We start from the raw sequence: 20,344 nt of genomic DNA, 5'->3' as shown, positions 1-20,344 counted from the left end.
AGAATGGGCAGGATGGTTGTTCTATAGACTTTCAGTTTGGTTGGCAGACTTAATTTTCTTCATTCCCAGGCTGATGTTCAAAATTTGCTGAAGGCTACACTTGCTTTGGCAATTCTTGCATGTGTTTTGTCATCAATATAGACAGCTGGAGAGATTGTGCTGCCGAGATTAATGAACATATCCACTGCTGACAGGTTCTGGTCATGGACTGAAACATTAGGTTTGAGATAGGGCTTTCCTGGAGCAGGCTGGTTCGTGTTGATCATAAGGCCAAAATTGTCACATCAATTGGAGGACAAGTCCCTGTTACATTGCATGTCCAGTTCTGAATCGGCAGCTAGTGCACAGTCATCAGCAAACAGGAAATCATATAAGTATGTCCTTGGAAACCTTGATTTTTTCCATGAGTTGTCTGATATTGACCAGCTTCCCATCCGTGCTATATCTCATTTTGATGCCAGGGTGACCACTATAGAAGGAATTGGAGAGCATGGTGGAGAAAAACATGCTGAAGAGGCTTGGCACTAGCATGCAGCCCTGTTTAATTCCATTAGTGACTGGAAGTGGGTCAGGAGACTCACCACCATCCAGGACACATGGTTTGCTGTCATGGAACCATTGAACCATTGTGATAATTTCTCAGGGCAGCCGAATTTCTCCATCGCTTTCCAAAGGCCTTCAGGGCTGACTGTGTTAATGTTTTTTTTAATTCATTTACGGGATGTGGGCATCGCTGGCTAGGTCAGCATTTATTTCCCATCCCTAGTTGCCCTTGTGAAGGTGGTGGTGAGCTGCCTTCTTGAATCGCGGCAGTCTATGTGGTGTAGGTACACCCATATTGCTGTTAAGGAGGGTGTTCTAGGATTTTGACCCAGCGACGGTGAAGTGAATGGTGATATGACCAACAAATGTGGTGTGGAGGTCAATGTTCTGTTCTTAGCATTTCTCCTGGAGCTGTCTAACTGCTAACACCATTGGCAGAATTTTACGCCCCCCTGGGCAGGCATGCGCCTAACCTGATCGGGCATGAAATAGTTGCGATGATATCGGGTGAAGGGTCCCTACTTCAGTGCGCACTCGTGCGATATTTCAGTCGGTGGGCATGCATGTTGGCAGCACGGCCGGTGACAATAGAGAGGCCTCTTAAGGCCATTAAAGTAGCAATTGACAGCTGCTGTCCAACCTTACGATTGGCGGGTGGGTGAATAGGCCAGGCGGCCTTTGCATTTTTGAGGAATCCTTGTCCAAGGGCGGGATGAGGTTTCTGTGATTAATTTTAAAAAAGATTAAAATATTTTGAAAGAATTTTCATCATCGGGATGTTGAGGTGGCTTATTCTGACATGTGGACATTTTTTCCCAATTCTAAATTCTGTTTTTATTGATTTTAAATTTGTCAGCGCTCTGAGGCAGCTCCCTACCTTAAGGAGCTTTCCTTCTGTGCTCCCCACGCCCACGCTGACTTCAGCGCTCGTCCTCCTCCCACCCCTACCCTGGCAGCGCTGAGCCTTTCAGAGTACGCTTCACGCTGGCTGGCCGTTAATTGGACAACCAGCGTGAAATCGCAGTCAGGGGCCAATTGCAGTCGGCAGTCCGCTCCCTGGCTGATCGCAACCGCCCGCCTACCCAAAAATTCTCCCTCCTATACTGAAACTGTACTGACTCTCTGGCAGCAGATCCTGTTTGAGATGTTGCACTAAGTGGTTCAGAAGGATTCTGGCACAGATTTTGTCAGTGATGGAGAGAAGTGACATTTCTCTATGATTGCCACAAAGAATGGAAGAGATTCTACAGTGTTGTGAAATCTGTCTTTGGGTTCCAGTCTTCTGGTTCATCACCAATCGTTGGTGCTGATGAGTCAAAGCTACTCACACAAAAAGCTCAAATTCAATAATAATGGGCAGGGCACATTAACCTCATCCTCAATCAACTTGTACAGGTGGACAATGGAAGCATCTGTACATTCTTGCAGGATGGTTCCTTAGTCCCACTTGGTCTGAAGGAGTTCAGTGAGCTTCTTGACCAGGCATTGACTTCCAGCCTTGTAGACCTCAGCTGGAATAACATTAGCTCCTGGGGCTTTGCCTCTAGATAGGAGCTTGATTCCATTCATCATTTCTAACTGTGTGGGAGGGTCATTAAGAGAACAGTTGATGGTGAACTGTGGCAACCTGTTAATTGTTCTTCAGTAATGAATGAAGGCTGATTGAGGATGAGGTTAATGTGCTCTGCCCATTATTCTTGAATTTGAGCTTTTTGTGTGAGTAGTGTAGACTCATCAGAGCTGAGGATTGGTGACGAACCAGACTGGAATCCATAGACAGAATTCACAACATTGTAGGATCCCTTCCACTCTTTGTGCTCTGCATATGATTGAAGTTTGTTTGTTTTCTGATCCAGCCAAGTGTGTTGTATCTCTCTGAGCTTGCATTGGACAGTTCTGTGAATGTTTTGGTGGGCAATGTGCTTGGACAGTGATGACTTGTCATTGAGATAAACCCTGTAGAGATGATGTTTCTCCTTCAGTGGTTTCTGGATTGCCTCATTATTCCTTCCGAGCCATTCTTGAAGCTTATGAGAGGCAAGGCCAAGGGCCTGCACAGCAGTGGAGTACGCTATATCACTGAAAGTCGCCCAGTCATCCTCAGTGCAGTGCGTCTATTTTCGCTGTACACAGGTGAATCTCGAGTTTCTCTGAGAGAGATTTCTTCACGCCTGTCTGAGTCTTGAGGCACTGAAACTCACCTGGGCCTTCATGCCCTGGAGACATCTAGGGGGATAGACCTTGATGTTTAGCTTTGAAACGATAAGCTGGTGACCAGTCCAGCAACCATTGCCTTACATGGCTTTCGTCACACAAACATCCTGCTTGCCCCTCTACCTGGTGATGACATAGTCGATTAGATATCAATGCATAGAATGGCCAACACATAGAAATATGAGGATAGTGTGCGGGTGAATGTGTGGCTGGAGAGATAGTGCAGGAGGCAGGGCTTAAGATTCCTGGAACATTGAAATCAGTTCTGGGAGAGATGGGACCTCTATAGGCTGGATGGATTACACCTCAACAGGGCCAAGACCAATGTTGTCACTCAGAGGGAGAATGTCATGGGATACTGTAGGTGCACAGCCCATAATTTCCTGTCTGTTGGATGGAACTGACCCCGCCCTGCCAGCCTTGGTTTTCTATCATTATTCACTTCTGAGAGCATGACAAGTGAGTTATCAACACTTCTTCCCTCCTTTACAAAAAGTATCAAGTAGTGCTATTAATATCCCTCTAGTATACACTCTCCTCTTCACAGCTAACATTAATCCCAGTTATATTCACTACAAGGGCCTCTAGGACTCTGCTCCATCAATCAACTATCCTGTAAGGGGTAAGATTTTTTTTTTCTTTCTGATCTTTAGGAGGTTCCTAACTCCAATGCCAGCCTTATAGGATCATTATCAGTTGATTGAAGGCTGTTTAACAGTTTGTCCCCAGCAGCATGACTTTATTAGCTGCTAACAAAGGTCAAACAGAGGCAAATTAATTAGTTATTTATCTGCTGGCTATTTGTCAGATGTTTCTGGTATAGAATAGTTGGCATGTTTGCCTACACAATAAAACACTTTGAAATAATTCATGGTGCGTAATGCTTAAAGCCATAAAATAAAGGAAGCAACTTCTTGAGCTAGAAGCAAATTGTTAATGAGGCAAACGTGGCCACCCTCTTTACAGAAAACATGGCCACCCTCCCTACAGGAATATGACTGCTCTCGCAACAAAAACCATAGTCATCCTTCCTACAAAGGACCTGCTTCCCCCTCCCTATAGAAAATGTGGCCACTCTCCCTATAGAAAATATGATTACTCTCCCTACAGAAATCTGACCAATCTCCCTACAAAAACAATGGCCACCCTCCCTACAGAAAATGTAGCTGCCTACGGTTGATAATTGTTGCGATTCATTTGCAAATCCCATGAATTTTGACTTGTAAAAAAGTGCTTCCTGTTCAAGTGAAATTTAGAAGCATATAGACAGCCACATTTAAAAGCTAGGTACGACTGCCAAGTGAAACGACAAACTGCAGAACCTACAAATAATTGCACCTTTGCAGCCATTACATTGCGATATCATTGGAATATTTTAGCAAGCTGCTACCTCATGGATATTTAATTGTAAAATCAGAACACAGTGAGTTGAGTGTACTGACTTTTACATCCGACCCTTTGATTGCTACTTCCATTGAATGAAAGCCACACCCTGAACCCAATGTTCAAGCTTCAATGAAAAGATGTTTTCACTGACCACATATAACAGTGTGATATTATCACCTCTGATCCCTCCAAGTTGATTTCCCCACAAAGGTGAAACAGTGAACATGAATCAGTACAAAACATAAGGTATTGGTGTTGCTTTTTTTCTTCAGTACTCGCAAACTTCTCATGTACATACTTACAGGTAGTCTGGGGCCTAAAGTGTGGTTAGCATTCAGGAGCTAGCTGATCCTGTCAATTTAAACTGTGGTGGAGTTAATTCTTTTGATCATCTAACTAGGCACAGACAAGATCTATTAGAGACTAATTGCAGGGGTGAGACTAGCTGAGTTGCTCTTGCAGAGAGTCAGTACAGACACTGGGCCAAATAGCCTTTGTGAGTGCAGCAACAATCATTCAATAATTCTAATTATTGTTGCCACTGGATGTTTGTTAAACTGGAGCTGCATGATTCCACTCCTTGGGGAGATATCTCAAAGCTAGAAAATCAATAAAAATAATTGGCTTTCTTTCTCTTTGTGTATACTTTGTTTTGAAAATTGTTTGTTCACAAATGTTGGTGCTTTATACAATGTGTGACATGTGGAGTGGGAAGCGTGATGTATGAAGTGTGACCTTTGGCATCTGATATGTGCATGTGGTACATGATGTACGAAGTGTGATGTTTGGCATGTGATATGTGGAGTGTAATGCGTGACATGTGAAGTCTGATGAGGTGTGGAAGGATCTGTAATGTGTGGATGGTTCTCATTTTTACATGAAAATATGTGGATATACATATGTGTGATGATGAAGCAGATTACAGGCTGAGATATTGATCCTAATCATTGCTGTGAGCCCCAAACTGAATAGCCAGAAGACAGAGGCAATTTCCCGCTCATCAGTTACACCTTCACTTAGACCTACATCCTAGAGTGATCAGTTAACCCAACTGGATCAAATATTTCTACCCACCGTCACTCTCACCACGTTGTATCCTCTAGGCCACCTGCATTAGATGCAAAGCATACATCTATCTTTAATACCCCAACAACATACCTTATTCCCAACTGCAGGCAAGCACATTACTCTGATGTGCCAATGTGACACTCCAATATTTCAAACTGGTCATGCTGGTAACCCTTTTGGCTGACAATGTCTTATTGTAGAGCTCTGTGTTTTTGGGTTTGGAGCTGGTATGACCCTATCTCAGGTCTGATTTGTTTTATGACCTTAAACAGCCAGAAGGGGAACATTCATCTCAATGGTCACACACTAGATTTGAGCTCAAACCTGAAAAGGTGAAGACAATGGAAGGGATTTTCTGTGCACCACCCCCGGGGCTTCGGGCGTGTTCGGCTGTGACAGCACACAATATGGCGCAATCAGTTTCATGACAGCATGAAACCAGTTCATAATCGTCTGCTCAGTCCGCCAATGGCAGGCTGCGTTCTCCACCGTTAGACATTAGGAACCTCATTGTAATAAATCAGCATATTATTATTAGGTCAGCCTTCTCCAACCCCACCCCCACCCCACCGGATTGTCTGCCCATTTCGGGGGGAAAACACAAAAACGTATTTCATAATGGCACATAAGCGACGTGCACTTCGCGGGCTGCACTTCACTCGGGACTTCAAGGTTTGTTTGCCTACCTTGCTTCGGGCAGCACTCGCAGTCATCAGCGCCAGGCTTCACTGACAGCATCACATCACTTTTAGGGGGGCTCATGGCAGGTCTCTATCTACCAGATCAAACAAATGTGGGTGGCTTTTCAATGACTGCAGGGCTAGGGCTTGCTTGGTGAAGGTGGAGAAGTGGCCTCAGGCAAGGGAAGAGGTTGCAGGGTGAGGGCTGTACTGGAGAAGGAGAGTATCCCAGGGTGTCTGTGGGGGCACATGTTGATCTGTGCAAGTGACCTCAAGATGGTGAGGGCTGAGGAGGCAGTCTCCAGAGGAGGTGAGACCAAATGGACATGTGAGGGTATGTGTTTGAGAATGGATGGTGATGTCCCTTGAGCTGGCAACGAGTCAGATGCCAGTGAATGTGTGATGGGCTTGAATGTGTGAGTTTAGGGTGATGAGATGGGTGCCATACCCTGGTGGCACGAGTGAGATAATTCATCCTCTATCTGCATTGGATAGTCAACCTCTTCTGTGCAGCATTGGCACAGGTCACCACTGTCATCGACTACCAAGCTGTAGTGGTAATATAGCTGCTCCTCCTGCGACCAGAGCGGTGGTAGAGGACATCATAGCAGGCCTCCATGGCATCCAAAAGGCGCTTGAGGGCTGCAGCCTCCTTGCCTTTCGGGGCCATGTCTTCTTTACAGTCCTGGGCTGGAAGCGCTGAGTGCGGCTGTACTTTAAATGTTGAGCCGGGTGTGATGAAGCGGCGAGGTGACAGGGTGCAGGCAAATCAGAGCCCACCCACCATGGAAATGGCATGTTTCCCAGGAATACATGAATAATATGGCGGGTTTGGGATGATATGACATGAAAACCTGTTATCGCAGCTGGTGGCTAAAATGTCATTTTACCCACCCGCTACCATGTTTTGTGCAAATCTGGGATGATTCTGCCCAATGAGTTAAAGTGGCACAACTCAGTCCATGGACCCTCCCCCACTCTAGAACATCTGGATTTCAGAGGTGTCCCATCTCCCCAACACAATTCATGGCCCCTTCCTAATCTTTAATTCCCAAATTTCAGAAGCACCCCCCCAATCCCCTGTCCACGAATCCTTCACTCATTCTGTGACTTCTGAATTTTGAAACGAGAAGGATGAAGACAAAACACATTTGAAAAATAATTCACAATTCATTTATTTCCAAAATTCTCTTGCTTTTGTTATACCAAGGTGTTAAATAACTTAAATACATCCTCCACAGTCACTCTGAAGAATCAGTACATTACCTACAAGCTATGCACATGAGGTAGAAACAAATAATTTAGGCTCCATTAGACTCTGTGAGAAAAAACACACATAACCTGGGTATGTTAGTATCAGGAGTGCAATGGGCACGAGTTTGTTTTTCTTTTTCCACTTTTCATTCAGGTAAATTTGCAATGTAGATACAGCAAAGGACTCCCACTATCCCATCCCAATATTCCAGATTTTCACACCTTGTCCAACTGGGTTCATTAACATTGCAGTGCAGTACTAAGGCAATGCTGCATTGCCGAAGGTGTTGTTTTTTGGATGAAATATTGAGTCTAGATCCCATCAGTCTGTTCAGTTGGGTATTAAAACAGATTTCATTGCACTAACAGAAGGAGATTAGAGAGTTTTGCAAGTGTCAATTAATTATTCAATTCATCACTGTTTCTGCAATTGCATTTGCAAAATAACTGCTGTGTTTAACAACAGTGGCTGTATTTTACATTCATTTAAACTAAAATTAACTTGCCAGGACTCCTTCAAAACCATTTCCCAAACACAAAAACGGCAATCTAGAAGAATAAGAGCAAAAGGTGCATGGGAACACCATCACCTCAAAGTCCCCCTCAAAGTCACAGGTCATTCCAACATAGACATATATTACCATTACTTAATCATCACTGGGTAAATGTCCTGGAGCTCTTGACCCAACTGTATTGTTAAAAGTACCTTCACTGTATAGAATGTATCAGTTCAAGCAGGTTCACCGCCACCTTCCCAAGGGTATCAAGGGATGGGCAATAAATGCTGGCCTTGCCAGCAATGCCTATGACTTTTTAAAAAATATGAACTGTTTTGAAATATTTCCCAAGAGATATAGTGATTTTTCTGATTTCTTCTTTGGTGTCAGGACACAAATTTGAAACTCTCAACAGTAGGGCTGTGATAGGCACAGACTGGCTTTTTGATGCTCATTGGTGCAACCCATAAGAGCAAAATACTCACTGCACAACTTCCTAGGATGAAGCCCATATGGCAAGCCCTAAAGTGGACACGTTCAGAAGCCAATTTTAAAAATGGCAATTTTATCACTGCTTCAAACTGTTGGGATGCCACATAGTATCAGAGGCTTCATCAAAATAACTGTTTTGAAACATAGCAGAAAGTTCTCATTGGACTCTATCCAATATTAAAATTTCTTCCCAGTGAATGTGGCCATATTATACATTCACATTTGATGATGTTTCAACCCGCTTTGTTTCAATCTTTCAAATATTGGAATAAAGTCTCAAGTGAGGCTAAGTGGCCTCCGTTTCAAATGGCCCAGATTGCCTCTAACTATAGAATCATGCAGGGTGCATCCATTGTGTAATGATGCACTGACCACAGATTAACATTTGTGAGTCCAATGAGCCTTAATAGACAAAAGTACACTTAATGGTGGAAGTTTGACTCTTTGCTCAAGAGCAGGTAACAGTGGGTGCTCCAAGGAGAGACTTAGAACTTGCAAGTCATTTTGAGAGAAGTGACTAGCCTTCACCTAGTCCATCTCACTTGCCAGTGAGCGGAAAATTTCAACTTCACTGCAGGTCAGGGACACTTGCTTAATAATGAGTTAGGGGTGACTAGAGATAGGATTAACCCAGAATGTTGCTGGAATGGAATTAAAATGGTGCCCAGTTCTAGGCCATTCCTCCATCACCAGAAATCCAAAGTTCTGAACTTTTAGGGCCAAATGATCCAGAAATATTCTGCACTGTTTACCAAATAAAAACTAAAATGGCAAGGCCAGTATCTAAAAAGGATGGGCACTGCTTTAGAAGCAGGTCTTTCTATCATAAATGGGCAATACTGAACTAGGATCCTCCCCTAAATATAAATGTCTCTTTTTCTCAGATGCTGGCAATTCCCTGCTGTGTATTTCCAGCAATTTTGGTTATTACAGATGTTGTGTTTGTTTTTCTCAATTTTTCTCCATTGCCTGACCACATCCTTGAGGGATACTCGTCTATTGGTCGCTCTGGCTTAAGGTGCTTGAAGTGGTGGAGGTTCGGGAAGACGCAGGTCAAGGAATTAGTGAAATGTTGGGAACCGTCTTGGAAAGAGAAAGACTGCAACCATTGCACTCCTAATTAATGTCAATATAAAGTATATGTGCCGCACTAACTGAGACGTATTAATACCACAGGAGAACAGGAGAAAACTCAGTATTTACAATTTACAAGAGCAAAATATATCCACATTAAATAGTATATATTTAAATAATTACAGAAAGCATCCAGGTTCAGTGCGAGAATCTGCTTTAAAGTCACACAGCAACCCTCATTCTCCCTCATATACACATGCACCCACACATTTACACTCCCACCCATACATATACACCCCAAACCACACATACACACCCCTGCCCACACAGTGCACAAAAACATGCACATAGGATCTCAACTGTTTCTTCCTATCTCACTTTTGTGGTGAAACACTATCATTAAAACGCATTACTGCCATGAAGTTCCTCTCTGTGCTCTTTTAATGAAGGGGTTAATCCATTTTGTTTTCGCTGGAGGTGAGTGACACAGTTATGAATATTGCAGTCCACAACATGCAGCCTACATACAGAAAGTACCTCAACACACAAAATATTAGGAGGCAAAAAACAAAGGACATCAAGCTTTCAGGGGAATAGTGGGGAGCACTTGGGAATGGGGCTGGGGTGGGGGAGCCAGGCAATAAAAGGAGGAATTTTTGAAAAATCTGGGATTTGGGTGACAAGCCCAATGCAAATGGCCTGGGTAATGGTAGAAGGGAGTCAGTGGGTGGGGGCAACGAGATGAGCTGAGCGGTGGATTGTGTGACAGGAGGAAATCACAAACACAATGGCAGCAAGATCCCAGGGGTGTTTGAGAGTGAGGCCAAGAATTTAAGGCAGCTTATATGAGCATGAGGAGCCAGCGGATGAGGGTGATAGAAACACAGGACATTAAGCCTTTGGTACAAACTCATTAACCCTCATACAGTGAGTTTTCATCTCAGTTATGTCAGAGGAAAGCATCCAAATTGTAATGCAAGTCTGAGTTTTAATATTTACATGAATGCTCTACCCAACTGTGATGCACATTTGATTATAACAATCTTGTGTAAAGGTTTTATTGCTATATGTTTAATGATTTTATCAATTTCTTGTTCAGTCTTCCAAAAGCACTTTTGCCTGTCAGACATCATAAATTAGCCTAAGATACAAATAAAGTCAGGCACCCTTTGGCTCAGTAGGTCAATGCATTGCTCTGTATCTATGCCTTTATTACCTTTTGTCATGGCTATTCAAATGTTCTCTTGGTCAGCCTCCCACTTCTGTACTCCATAAATTTAAGCTCACCCTTGTCCCAATCACCCATCACTCCTGTGTTCCCCCAGCTATATTGGCTCCCAGTTCACCAATGTGTTGATTTTAAAATTCTTATTCTTGGATTCAAACTCCTCCATGGCTTTGCCCCTTGCCATTTGTTTATCTCCTGCAATCCTGAGAACTGCATTCCTCCAATTCTAGCACTCATTTCCATTGTCCTATCATCGGCTGCTGTGGCTTCAGCTGTCTCAGCCCCAAGCTCTGGAGTTATCTCCCTAAAACTCTCTGCCTCTCTTCCTCTTTCTTTTCCTTTAAGTACCTCCTTAAAACAATTCCTTAACTCACTCAAAGTTCCTCATTGAACAGCCTACAGAGCTATCCCATTTGGCAGTAGGAAAACTAAATCCATACCTCTCCAACAAAATGTTCCTAGAATTCTGAATCCTTATTTGTTTATTGCCACAAGAATAAAAGGAGCCCTTGTGCATGATTCTGAATGGAATTTTTTTCCTACTCTTGTCCTAAGTTCTTTCATTCTCCAGGCTGGAGGACTCAGGATTTTCTTGCTGACTCCAATTATATAAGCATGGATCACTTCAATCCCAAAAGTGTTTGAAATGGATATCAAGCTGGGCGGGACATATTTCTGCAGGGCACTCGTCAATTAAGTGGCTAAATGAGACAAAACTGAGTCGAACTGTGGATTTCCTCACACTCCGATAGGTAATTTTGACAATGATGGTTTGAATGAACCAACTTCAGATTCTTAGACAGTTTGTGGACAATGTTACTCCTCTAAATGACTAAATGGTCCCAATCACAAGGATGATATCATTCCAGTAATCTGAACACTCCCACAAGTTGTGGTTGAGCTTTTTGGTATTACCACTGGGAAAGTTATGAGGTGAATTCTGCATTACCCCAATCCTCACAGGTTTTTAGATATAACAGTCTATCATGGGCTAACTATCAGCAGAAGGAACGAAGCTTAACTACAGAATCTGTTGCAGCCTATTTCTGTGCAAGGATAGAATGCAGAAATGAAATGTAACTGTAGGCTCTTGAAACCTTTGTGATGATTTAAAGAGAACTGCAGTCTTCATACCTGCATAGACAATGCTGTCTGCAAAATGTGTCTACTCTTCCATTAATTTATTAATGGACAGGCAATTTGTACCAAGATATTGCCTGCACACTCCACCCAGGCAGTTATCTGATGCATAAGCATTAAGAGGCAATTTGCCGTATAGTTTTTAAACATGCATGAGCCACCCCATCTTCCTACCACCTCCCCAACATACACCTCACCCAAGTAGCTAGACTCACATTGAACATATGCTTCCATTTGGTGCATACAACCATGTAATATCCTTCAGAGGTGATAACATCACTGCCTGAATTCAATGTTACCACTGCAGTAAAAGAAGTTTATTTATTGAAGTGTTGTGAATACTATTTACTGGTGTTTAATCAAAACCTCTGCTATGTTTTTTTAAAATCCTTGTTCTCGTGGTTTTTTTTTACATTTTATTTGTTAACAGTTGTCCATTCAGCTGAGTTGGAGAAGACTCTCTTGGTTCACTGCATTGTGTTAGCGATGTAAATCTATTGGGATGATTTGTGGGCTTCATCAGAAATGGCGGATGTCTCAAAATCTTACCATTAAGTTTTACAATGTCACTTAACATTTGGTGACCAGAGAGAATCTTTGTTTAATGTGTTTCCACACACACACATACACACACACACACACACATACACACACACATACACACACACACACGCACGCACATTGCACCCCTTCCCTCCCACTAACATTTACATATTTTATAATATATAAAATATATATTTATGATTAGAACTGACCGGTTCTGTGACCGTTATACTATGGGTTACAGCAATGGGCACACTTTTATCAGCCAGTGGTGCACTGTGGTAGAAAGTTAAACTAAAGCCCTTCAAATACTGCTACCAGGGTCGATATATTCTGCACTGTGCTAGTCATTTATAACACACCCTGCAATAGTATCGGTTTATGTGACCTTTATTTTTGCCTCATTTAAAAAAAAATGGTTTATTATCCACGTCTTGGTGTTAACACATGTTACAAAACATAAAAGGCACAACTTTCTTAGAATGCTTTTTTTTCTCAGCTCCAAATTACTGTCCTCCTCTCTTTTGAAGGCACTGACTGGTGAGTTGCTGTTCCATGAGCATCATTTGCCCTTAGAAATCTCATGCCAGATGGAGTTTTGCAATCAAACGCGGGAGAAATTGCAACTGATCCCAAAGCTGTTCTTAACCAACATCCACACACACCTAAGTGCCTACCAGTTGGAGTCATTGGGTAGCAATCTGGAGCAGGAACACTTTAATTTTCTGGCTCTGTCCTCCTGCCCAGACGTACTGAGCCCAATCATAGCACCTCTAATGGTTTCCTGGCTGAGATCAGCTTACTCAGCGTATGAAACCCGGGACCTATCAGCCTTGCATGCCTCAGTTCCATACTTGGGAGTGCATGTACCCACTTTGCAACTTAAGGAATTTTTAGTTCCGCAACACACTATGATCTACAGGAAATAATACTAGGGTGTGTTATAAGTAAGCATATAGCACATTAATAACTATCATTTTTTTAAAAAACTATCAACATTTTTGATAATTCCGTACAACGAATATGAGGCTTTTCACCACATCCGCATGCACTGAACCCTCGATCCCCATTTTCACTCCAGATGAACGTAGCTCCTTTGATTGGTTCTTACATTGCTCTGGGAGTTCTAGTCCCAGTGTTGTTCAACCTTATCTTACCGAATTAATTTGGCCCAAGTGGTTTCCATGTCGTCATCCAAAGTATATCCAAAGAAACCATCTTGAGTATGTCCTGAAACCCAAGGTGTTAGAAATCTTCTCAGTCCAGGAAATGGATGGTATGGCACTGTCAAATGATCTGATGTTACTTGACATCTTGGGGGATATCATGTCTGAATTAATACCAATCTGATGCATGATGTACAAGCAGTGTGTAATGAGGCTTTAGGCTGAATGGATCAGCTGAACAGCTAAAAGAGCTTCAACTGCTTAGCAGTCCAGTATTTACTAATTTCTGAATAAGAATTAGTCATTTTTGATTAGAATTAGATCTAACCACACATTTGATCCTTCAACATTGGATTGGCATTCTAATTAGATCCAATGAATTCAAGCCACCCAAACTGGACCATGTAATTGTTTTAAAAGTTGATGCAATGCTGATGTCGCCAGCATATTTAGCAGATGCTATTTACAAGGCATGCTTGTGGCGTGGAAACCTTAGTTTCAGAAGGTGAGGCATGATGGTGTTTCATCTTCCTGCTGATCCTTGGTGTGTTTCTGTTCTTGGACTCTGCTCACTTCAGTTCCCAACAGAGCTACTAGTATCTGAATCCATCATGTAGAAATTAGGGGCATCAGGGTTAAATAGCAGTTTGTGAACATGCATGGTGATACGTCAAATTATTATAATAGATTGTGGAATATGCAATTACTGCCAGTTGTTTAGATCTCCAGGCAGTTAAATCCACTTAAGCACAGTAGGTTAGTATCAGAGACCAGCTTTTCCTGTGACATGTTCCACCATGTCTACATAAAAGTCTGCCAGTCTTCAGTCTGAAGAACCACAATAATAGGAATAAAATCTCATCTCTCTGCATCCAATAGCCTTCCACAGTCAGGTCTGTACATAATCTTAAAAGAGCTCTTTGAATTTATTAGCTAGTGTTTTTCTTCTGTCATGTATAATTGACCCATGACAGTCGTAGAGTGAGAATGATAGATAATGTTCTGACTATCCCTACAGCTGGCAATTGGAGCATTCTGAACCTTCAACTGCAATGTCCATTTTCAATTTGGTTCCCACTGAAGGGTACACTGGGAAGATCAGTGGTGTATTAGTCTGTATCCTGGTAGACATTATTTAAAGTAAGTAGTTGTGAATCTATGAGCCACGTTTCTAGTCTGATTTGCATCTCATTTCTTTTACATGTGTAAATCCTGCTTTCCTAGTACCTCAAACTGCCTGTACAGCAGAAGACCACAGGCTATTGACGAACATTTAGCTTGCAGGCCTTGTTTATTATGAATACCACAACGTAATGAGATCATTACGTCATTGAAGCGTGGGAACTCACAGCCATACTCTGGGGCCACATAACTGTTTAGAGTTCACAATTTATGGCCATTTTGTTTGAGCTGTTTCACGCCAATTAAGGTTAATCTGGGATGGTCCCAGACCCAATATAAACAGATCATTAATGTCTATTGGCATGGATACTACTACACTGTGGGCCTGCACCTTCTGGGAGCCTGACAACTAACAGCCACTGGAGTAAGGAGACTTTCATCTACCTGATGCCTCAGCTGGATTCAAACGCACGTCCCAAGAATGAAAGGACCTGAACATATTAGCACTCTTCTCTAAACCCTTTACATGTACAAAAGCCGCTTTGTCTGGCTCCTTGTTCTAATTGCACTATCGAGACCTATTTTCTTTTAACAACCCAACCTGAACCCTGCAGAACAAACATGAAAACCAAGTGACCCTTCGGAAAAGGCATGTTAAGGTTAAGGAAAGCTTTGCCAAGAACTTGCCGAGATTCTAAATCAATCCATGAAATGTCTCATGCATTTTCTTTCTCATTACTTCTCCCTCCCCCCACTCCCACCCTGTGACCCTGCCATCCCCCTCACTGGGATACCTCAAAGGAGTGCAATACCATAGGAACCGGCCACCATCATCACCTTACTATTATTTTTCAACAGAAAGCAGCGTGTAGTAATTAGGATTGAGGGGTTATTGCCGATTACCCTGTCTCTAACCCTGGAGCACTGCTATCACTTACCCAGTTGAGATTAGCTAGTTCAGTACTGGGAATCAAGCCTGAGCTACTCAAAGGGCAGTTTTATTCACCAACTCAGTTTATCTCTGTTCTCTCCACATTTTTCTCCTCACCTCCTTAGGACACTGGGTCTTGCTGGGTCATCAGTTGCAGGTAGCTGATCCTCTCTGATACTTTACACCAGTGACCATTCTTCACTGTGCGTAGATGATGAACTCCAGCAGGCTGCACATTTATGAGAGTTGGCCCAGCTAAACCCAGACCTACACTCAGAAATTTCTAGCAGGGGTTACTGGAGAGCATTCAGAAATCAATGCAAAGGTCTACGTCCCTTTCCCTGGTCCTGGGCACTCAGGTCAATTGCAGTAGCCCTATCTCCATCCCAGCAGAGATCAGTTAATTCAGTATAGGCAGAGCATCAAACCTGAGTCTTCTCTAGTCTATATGGTTCACCACTATATCAAAGATTATATTTACTCCCTAACACTCCACCATTCTATGAAGATATGTGGGGAGCAGTACACATAAAGTAGGTGTTACTCAAAGATGCTATGGGCATGGCCTGAGTTTCCACCAAATATGTTAAATATTTGCATTGTGGCTGTACCTTTTTGGTTATCCTTTATCCAATCAGCTTTGGCTACCTGCCTTTCAAACTGCTTCTTTACTCTTCTGCTCTTCAGCCCAAATGGCGCCTGCTAGCTTTTCTGTCCCTACCTGTTCTATCTAATATTTAGAAAGTTCCTATGTAACATCAATAATTAACTAATCGATATTGAGTGACATGCAATGGACCTTGAACAGGCCCAGCTGAAAGCCGTGGGAAGTGAATTTCTCAAATTCTTATCAGTGGGATAGCCACTGAAGACATTTATGGCATATTCAGTTGTTGTTGGCCTGTGAAAAGCTTAAGATGGTCCATCATATCCAGGATGTTGCAGTGAACTGGTTTGTTTAGAATGAGGCATTGCACCTTTCAATATTTATCTATCTTCTCTGTGTTGTTTGATTTCAGACTTTAGCTCTTTGAATCCAAGAGGTGTGCGATGCAGTTTATATATCTGCCGTACATTGAAAACAGAATTCTGTCTTGCATTTTTGGGATTATTGGGATTTGTTGCAGTATTTCCTCAGGCAGAACTTTTCTGTTCCTTACCATGGATCCGCAGAGCCTTTTCCATTGGAAAGTGGAAGCTTTAATCTTTGCAAGTGTAAATCTCTTCTCTTTGAGTACATTGCTTACACTCCACATAACAGCACCAGCGCACTTGGCACTGACAGGGCCTTGTCACCACTCGGCTCTGAGTATTGTGCCCTCGACCACAGCAGATACTCTCGCAGTTCTTGTCCTTATAGCACTTCCGCGTTGCAGTGCCCGGCGAGTACTTGCTCGGCCGGCAGAAGCTTGGCGAGTCATCAATATAGACCAAGTCAGTAGTCCTTGGAATCTGGTTTTGTTGGTGGTGAGTAGCAGCGATGGCCTTTTTCGGCGGTGTAATCTCACCTTCGCCAGTTGCTTCATTGGTTGTGCTGCCCACCTTGAGCGAGGTCTCGTATTTCAGTTTGAGTAATTTACCGATCTCATGGAAAGGGGACAGCTGCCTCCAGCAAGTCCGAACGGTGCAGGAACCCGAAACACCATGGCATTTGCAGGTGGTCTCCACACCAGATTTGATAACCTGTAGACAAGACAGAAACACAGACATCAGTCAATATAAAAGACTATTTGTGGCAACTCAACAGTAGGAACCATGTGAGAAGTAGACTTAGATTCGTAGAATAATACTATATATTATATTTGGCCCTTTGTACCTGGCTCTTTAAAGGAGCTATCCAATTTGTCCTGCTTTTTCTTTTCCTTTTTCCCCATAACCCAGGAACATTTTATTTTTCAAGTATTTATTTAATTCATTTTTTAAAGTTACTATTGAGTTTGCTTCCAATACCTTATCAAGCAGTGCTTTCCAATTCATAACAACTAATGATATGAAGAAATGTCTCCACATCTCTGTAGGTTCTTTTGCTAATTATATTAATTCAATGTCCTTTGGTTACCAACCTGAAAGTGGAAACAGCTTCTCGCCATTTACTCAATTAAAATCCTTCATAAATTTGAACACCTTTATTAATAATCTTCCCTTAACCTTTTTTGCCCTAAGGAGAGCAATCCTAGATTTTCCAGTCTCTTCACATAATAAGATCCTCATCACTGGTATAATTCAAGTAAACTTCCTCAGAATCATCCCTGAAACCTTGACATCCTTTCTAAAGCGTTGTGCCCAGAATTGGATACAATACTTTAATTGAGATCTAATCGGTGATTTATAAAAGCTTATTATAACTTGGAGAGGTTCCTCCGAAAGGACTATTCCATTTCAAAACATCTATGGCAATAATTTCTGTGGCAATTCTCCTCATAGTCTACAGTTACTTCAGCAGACTGCTGGTCGAAGGAGAAATGGCCATTTAAGCTTTTGCAGAGGTTGTAACTCCTCATTTTGTGCTCAGTGGTGAGAGGCATTAGCATCAGGAAATGAAATTTTGTCAGCTTCACATATTTCTGAGGTCAGATTTAGGATGGTTTGAGGAAAAGTAAAACTCCATCTACTCTATCCTAACAAGGCAGACTTGCTTTTATTTAGCATCTTTCATGACATCAGGATGTCTCAAAAGACATCACAGCCAAGTAAGTACTTTTTGAAATGTAGTCACAGTGTGATGTAGGAAATGCAGCAGCCAATTTATGCGTTGTAATATCCCAGAAACAGCAGGGAGATAAATGACAGCTGTTCAGTGATGGCGGTTGAGAGGTTAATGTTGGTCAAGCCACCAGCAGAGCTCCCTGCCCTTTTGTGACTAATGCTACTCGATTTCTTATGTCCACAAGAGTCTTGTTTGCTTACTGGTCTTTGTGAAATGAGGTTTGGTTCTTTATCCTGTCAGTTCAGACTTGAATCAAGTTCACAGAGATGGAGGACCAATATCAAATCCACAACAGAACCGACTCATTTTTACCAGTAGCAATTCTAAAATCTTCCTGTTTCAGCTACAAAACAACTTGTCAAAGTACAACATTGGCCCAACAAGATCAACCTCATAGTCGTTTGATTGTACAGAAATTAAGAATTGCTGAAAAAAGAGACTTTTTTGTCAAAGCTTTTTATCTTTCACTCATCAGGACAATTTCCAAGAATACCAAATGCAAAGGGAACAACAATTGACACTCTCTTCTCACGTGGCATAAACTGTTGTTCCCTTGTGAATTGGCCTGATGAGTGCAAGACAAAAAACGTTGACAAAAAAAAAGTTTTTTTTCAGCAATACTCAAGATCAACTCACTTGACTTAATCTCAGTCTCACCTTCTCAGCACATAACTCAATCCCTTCTCTCAGAGTCAAAGAATGGTTACAGCACAGGAGGATTCTGGGTGAAAATCCAGGAACTCCCTCCCTAACAGCATTGTGGGTGTTCCTACAACACATGAACTGCAGAGGTTCACAAAGGCAGCTCACCACCACCTTCAAGGGCAATGAAGGATGGGTAATAAATGCTGGTCTAGCCAGCGACGCCCACATATCATGAACAAATAAGTAAAAAAGGAAGCCATTCGGCCCATCTTGTCCATGCCAGCTCTGCAAGAACAACTCAGCTAGCCACATGCCCTTACCCTATAGCAAATTTAGGTAATTATCCAATTCCCTTCTTAATCCCAATCGAATCTGCCTCTACTACACTCTCAGGCAGTGCATTCCAGATCCTAAGCACTCACTGCACAAAAGGTTTTTCTTCATGTCTTCTTTGGTACTTTTGCCATTTACCATACATCAGTATCACTGGTTCTTGACCCTTCCACCAATGGGAACAATTTCTCGCTATTTACTCTGTCTAGACCCCTCATGATTTTGAACACTTCTATTATCTCTTAACATTGTCTTCTCTAAGAAGAATGCCCAAGCTTTCTCCAATCTACGTACTGAAGTGCCTGATCCCTGGAAACATTTTCATCAATCCATTCTGTGCCCTTTCTAAAGCCTTCACATCCACCCTAAAGTGTGGCACCCAAAATTGAACAAAGTACTCCAGTTGAGGCTGAACTAGTGTGTTACACAGGTTCATCATGACTTACTTGCTCTTCTACCCTATGCCTTTATTTATAAAGCCCAAGATCACGTTTGCCTTTTTAGCACTTTCTCAACCTACCCTGCTGCCTTCAACAATTTGTGCATATACACCTCTCTGTTACTGCACCCCCTGTAGAAGTGCACCCTTTATTTTATTTTGCCTGTTTTCATTTTTCCTACCAAAATATATCACTTCTCTATTCAGTAGTACACTTAAGTGTCACTCTATTCAGTAGCTTATCCTGGTAACTTATTCCGTGATAAGAGAAAACCTCGGCTTGACTTCCAATATTACTTGAATGTCTTCATTCGTAATTTGAGTCCCTTGGAGTTTGATCCATGGTTTCTGGTATAAGTAAATTAATATTTAGGCTAAAACATGAAACAGATGATACCATACATTCTAGGAATTTTACTGTAAATTTCTCCTGCAATTTTCTGATATACTCTCCGATAGGGAGATTCTGTACTGGAAGCACAGATATGTAAGTTTTACTCTTCATTTAACAGCTGATATGATTGTGCAATGTTGATGTATGCAAGTGTTTTGGGTTCCTATGCTAATCCTCAACAGACATTGTTGGGTATAGTGGTTATGGCAGCCCAAATATCTGTAATTCAAATCCAGATGTGTGAAATTCAATTTTGTTAATTTGGTGACTTGTACCTTGGCACCAGAAATAACCAAGTATGGCAACCTGCCACCCTACCTAGTCTATTTATTCATTCTTGGGATATGGGGGGTGATTCAAGGTCAGCATTTATTGCCCATACCCAGTTGCCCCTGAGAAGGTGTTTTTGGACTTTCATATTGAACTGCTGCAGACCATGTGGTGAAGATTCTCCCACAATGTTGTTAGGTAGGAAGCTCCAGGAATTT

At 42.2% G+C, this 20,344-nt stretch overlaps 1 protein-coding gene across 1 annotated transcript in view; it reads right to left on the bottom strand.

Annotated features, from left to right (window-relative positions):
- Nucleotides 1–15,246: 15,246 nt before the first annotated feature.
- The window catches only part of wnt9a (wingless-type MMTV integration site family, member 9A), an 89,901-nt gene continuing 84,803 nt past the window's right edge, over nt 15,247–20,344 (bottom strand). Inside the window, exon 4 of the mRNA XM_041190169.1 lies at nt 15,247–17,021. Coding sequence (XP_041046103.1) covers nt 16,539–17,021 — 483 coding nt within the window. The 3' untranslated portion in view covers nt 15,247–16,538. The remainder of the gene's footprint in view (nt 17,022–20,344) is intronic.

Source organism: Carcharodon carcharias, chromosome 6 (genome assembly GCF_017639515.1).
Source record: "Carcharodon carcharias isolate sCarCar2 chromosome 6, sCarCar2.pri, whole genome shotgun sequence".
Taxonomy (NCBI): domain Eukaryota; kingdom Metazoa; phylum Chordata; class Chondrichthyes; order Lamniformes; family Lamnidae; genus Carcharodon; species Carcharodon carcharias.
The sequence above is the reverse complement of the archived record's forward strand: the minus strand, read 5'-3'. Positions and strand labels throughout refer to the sequence as shown.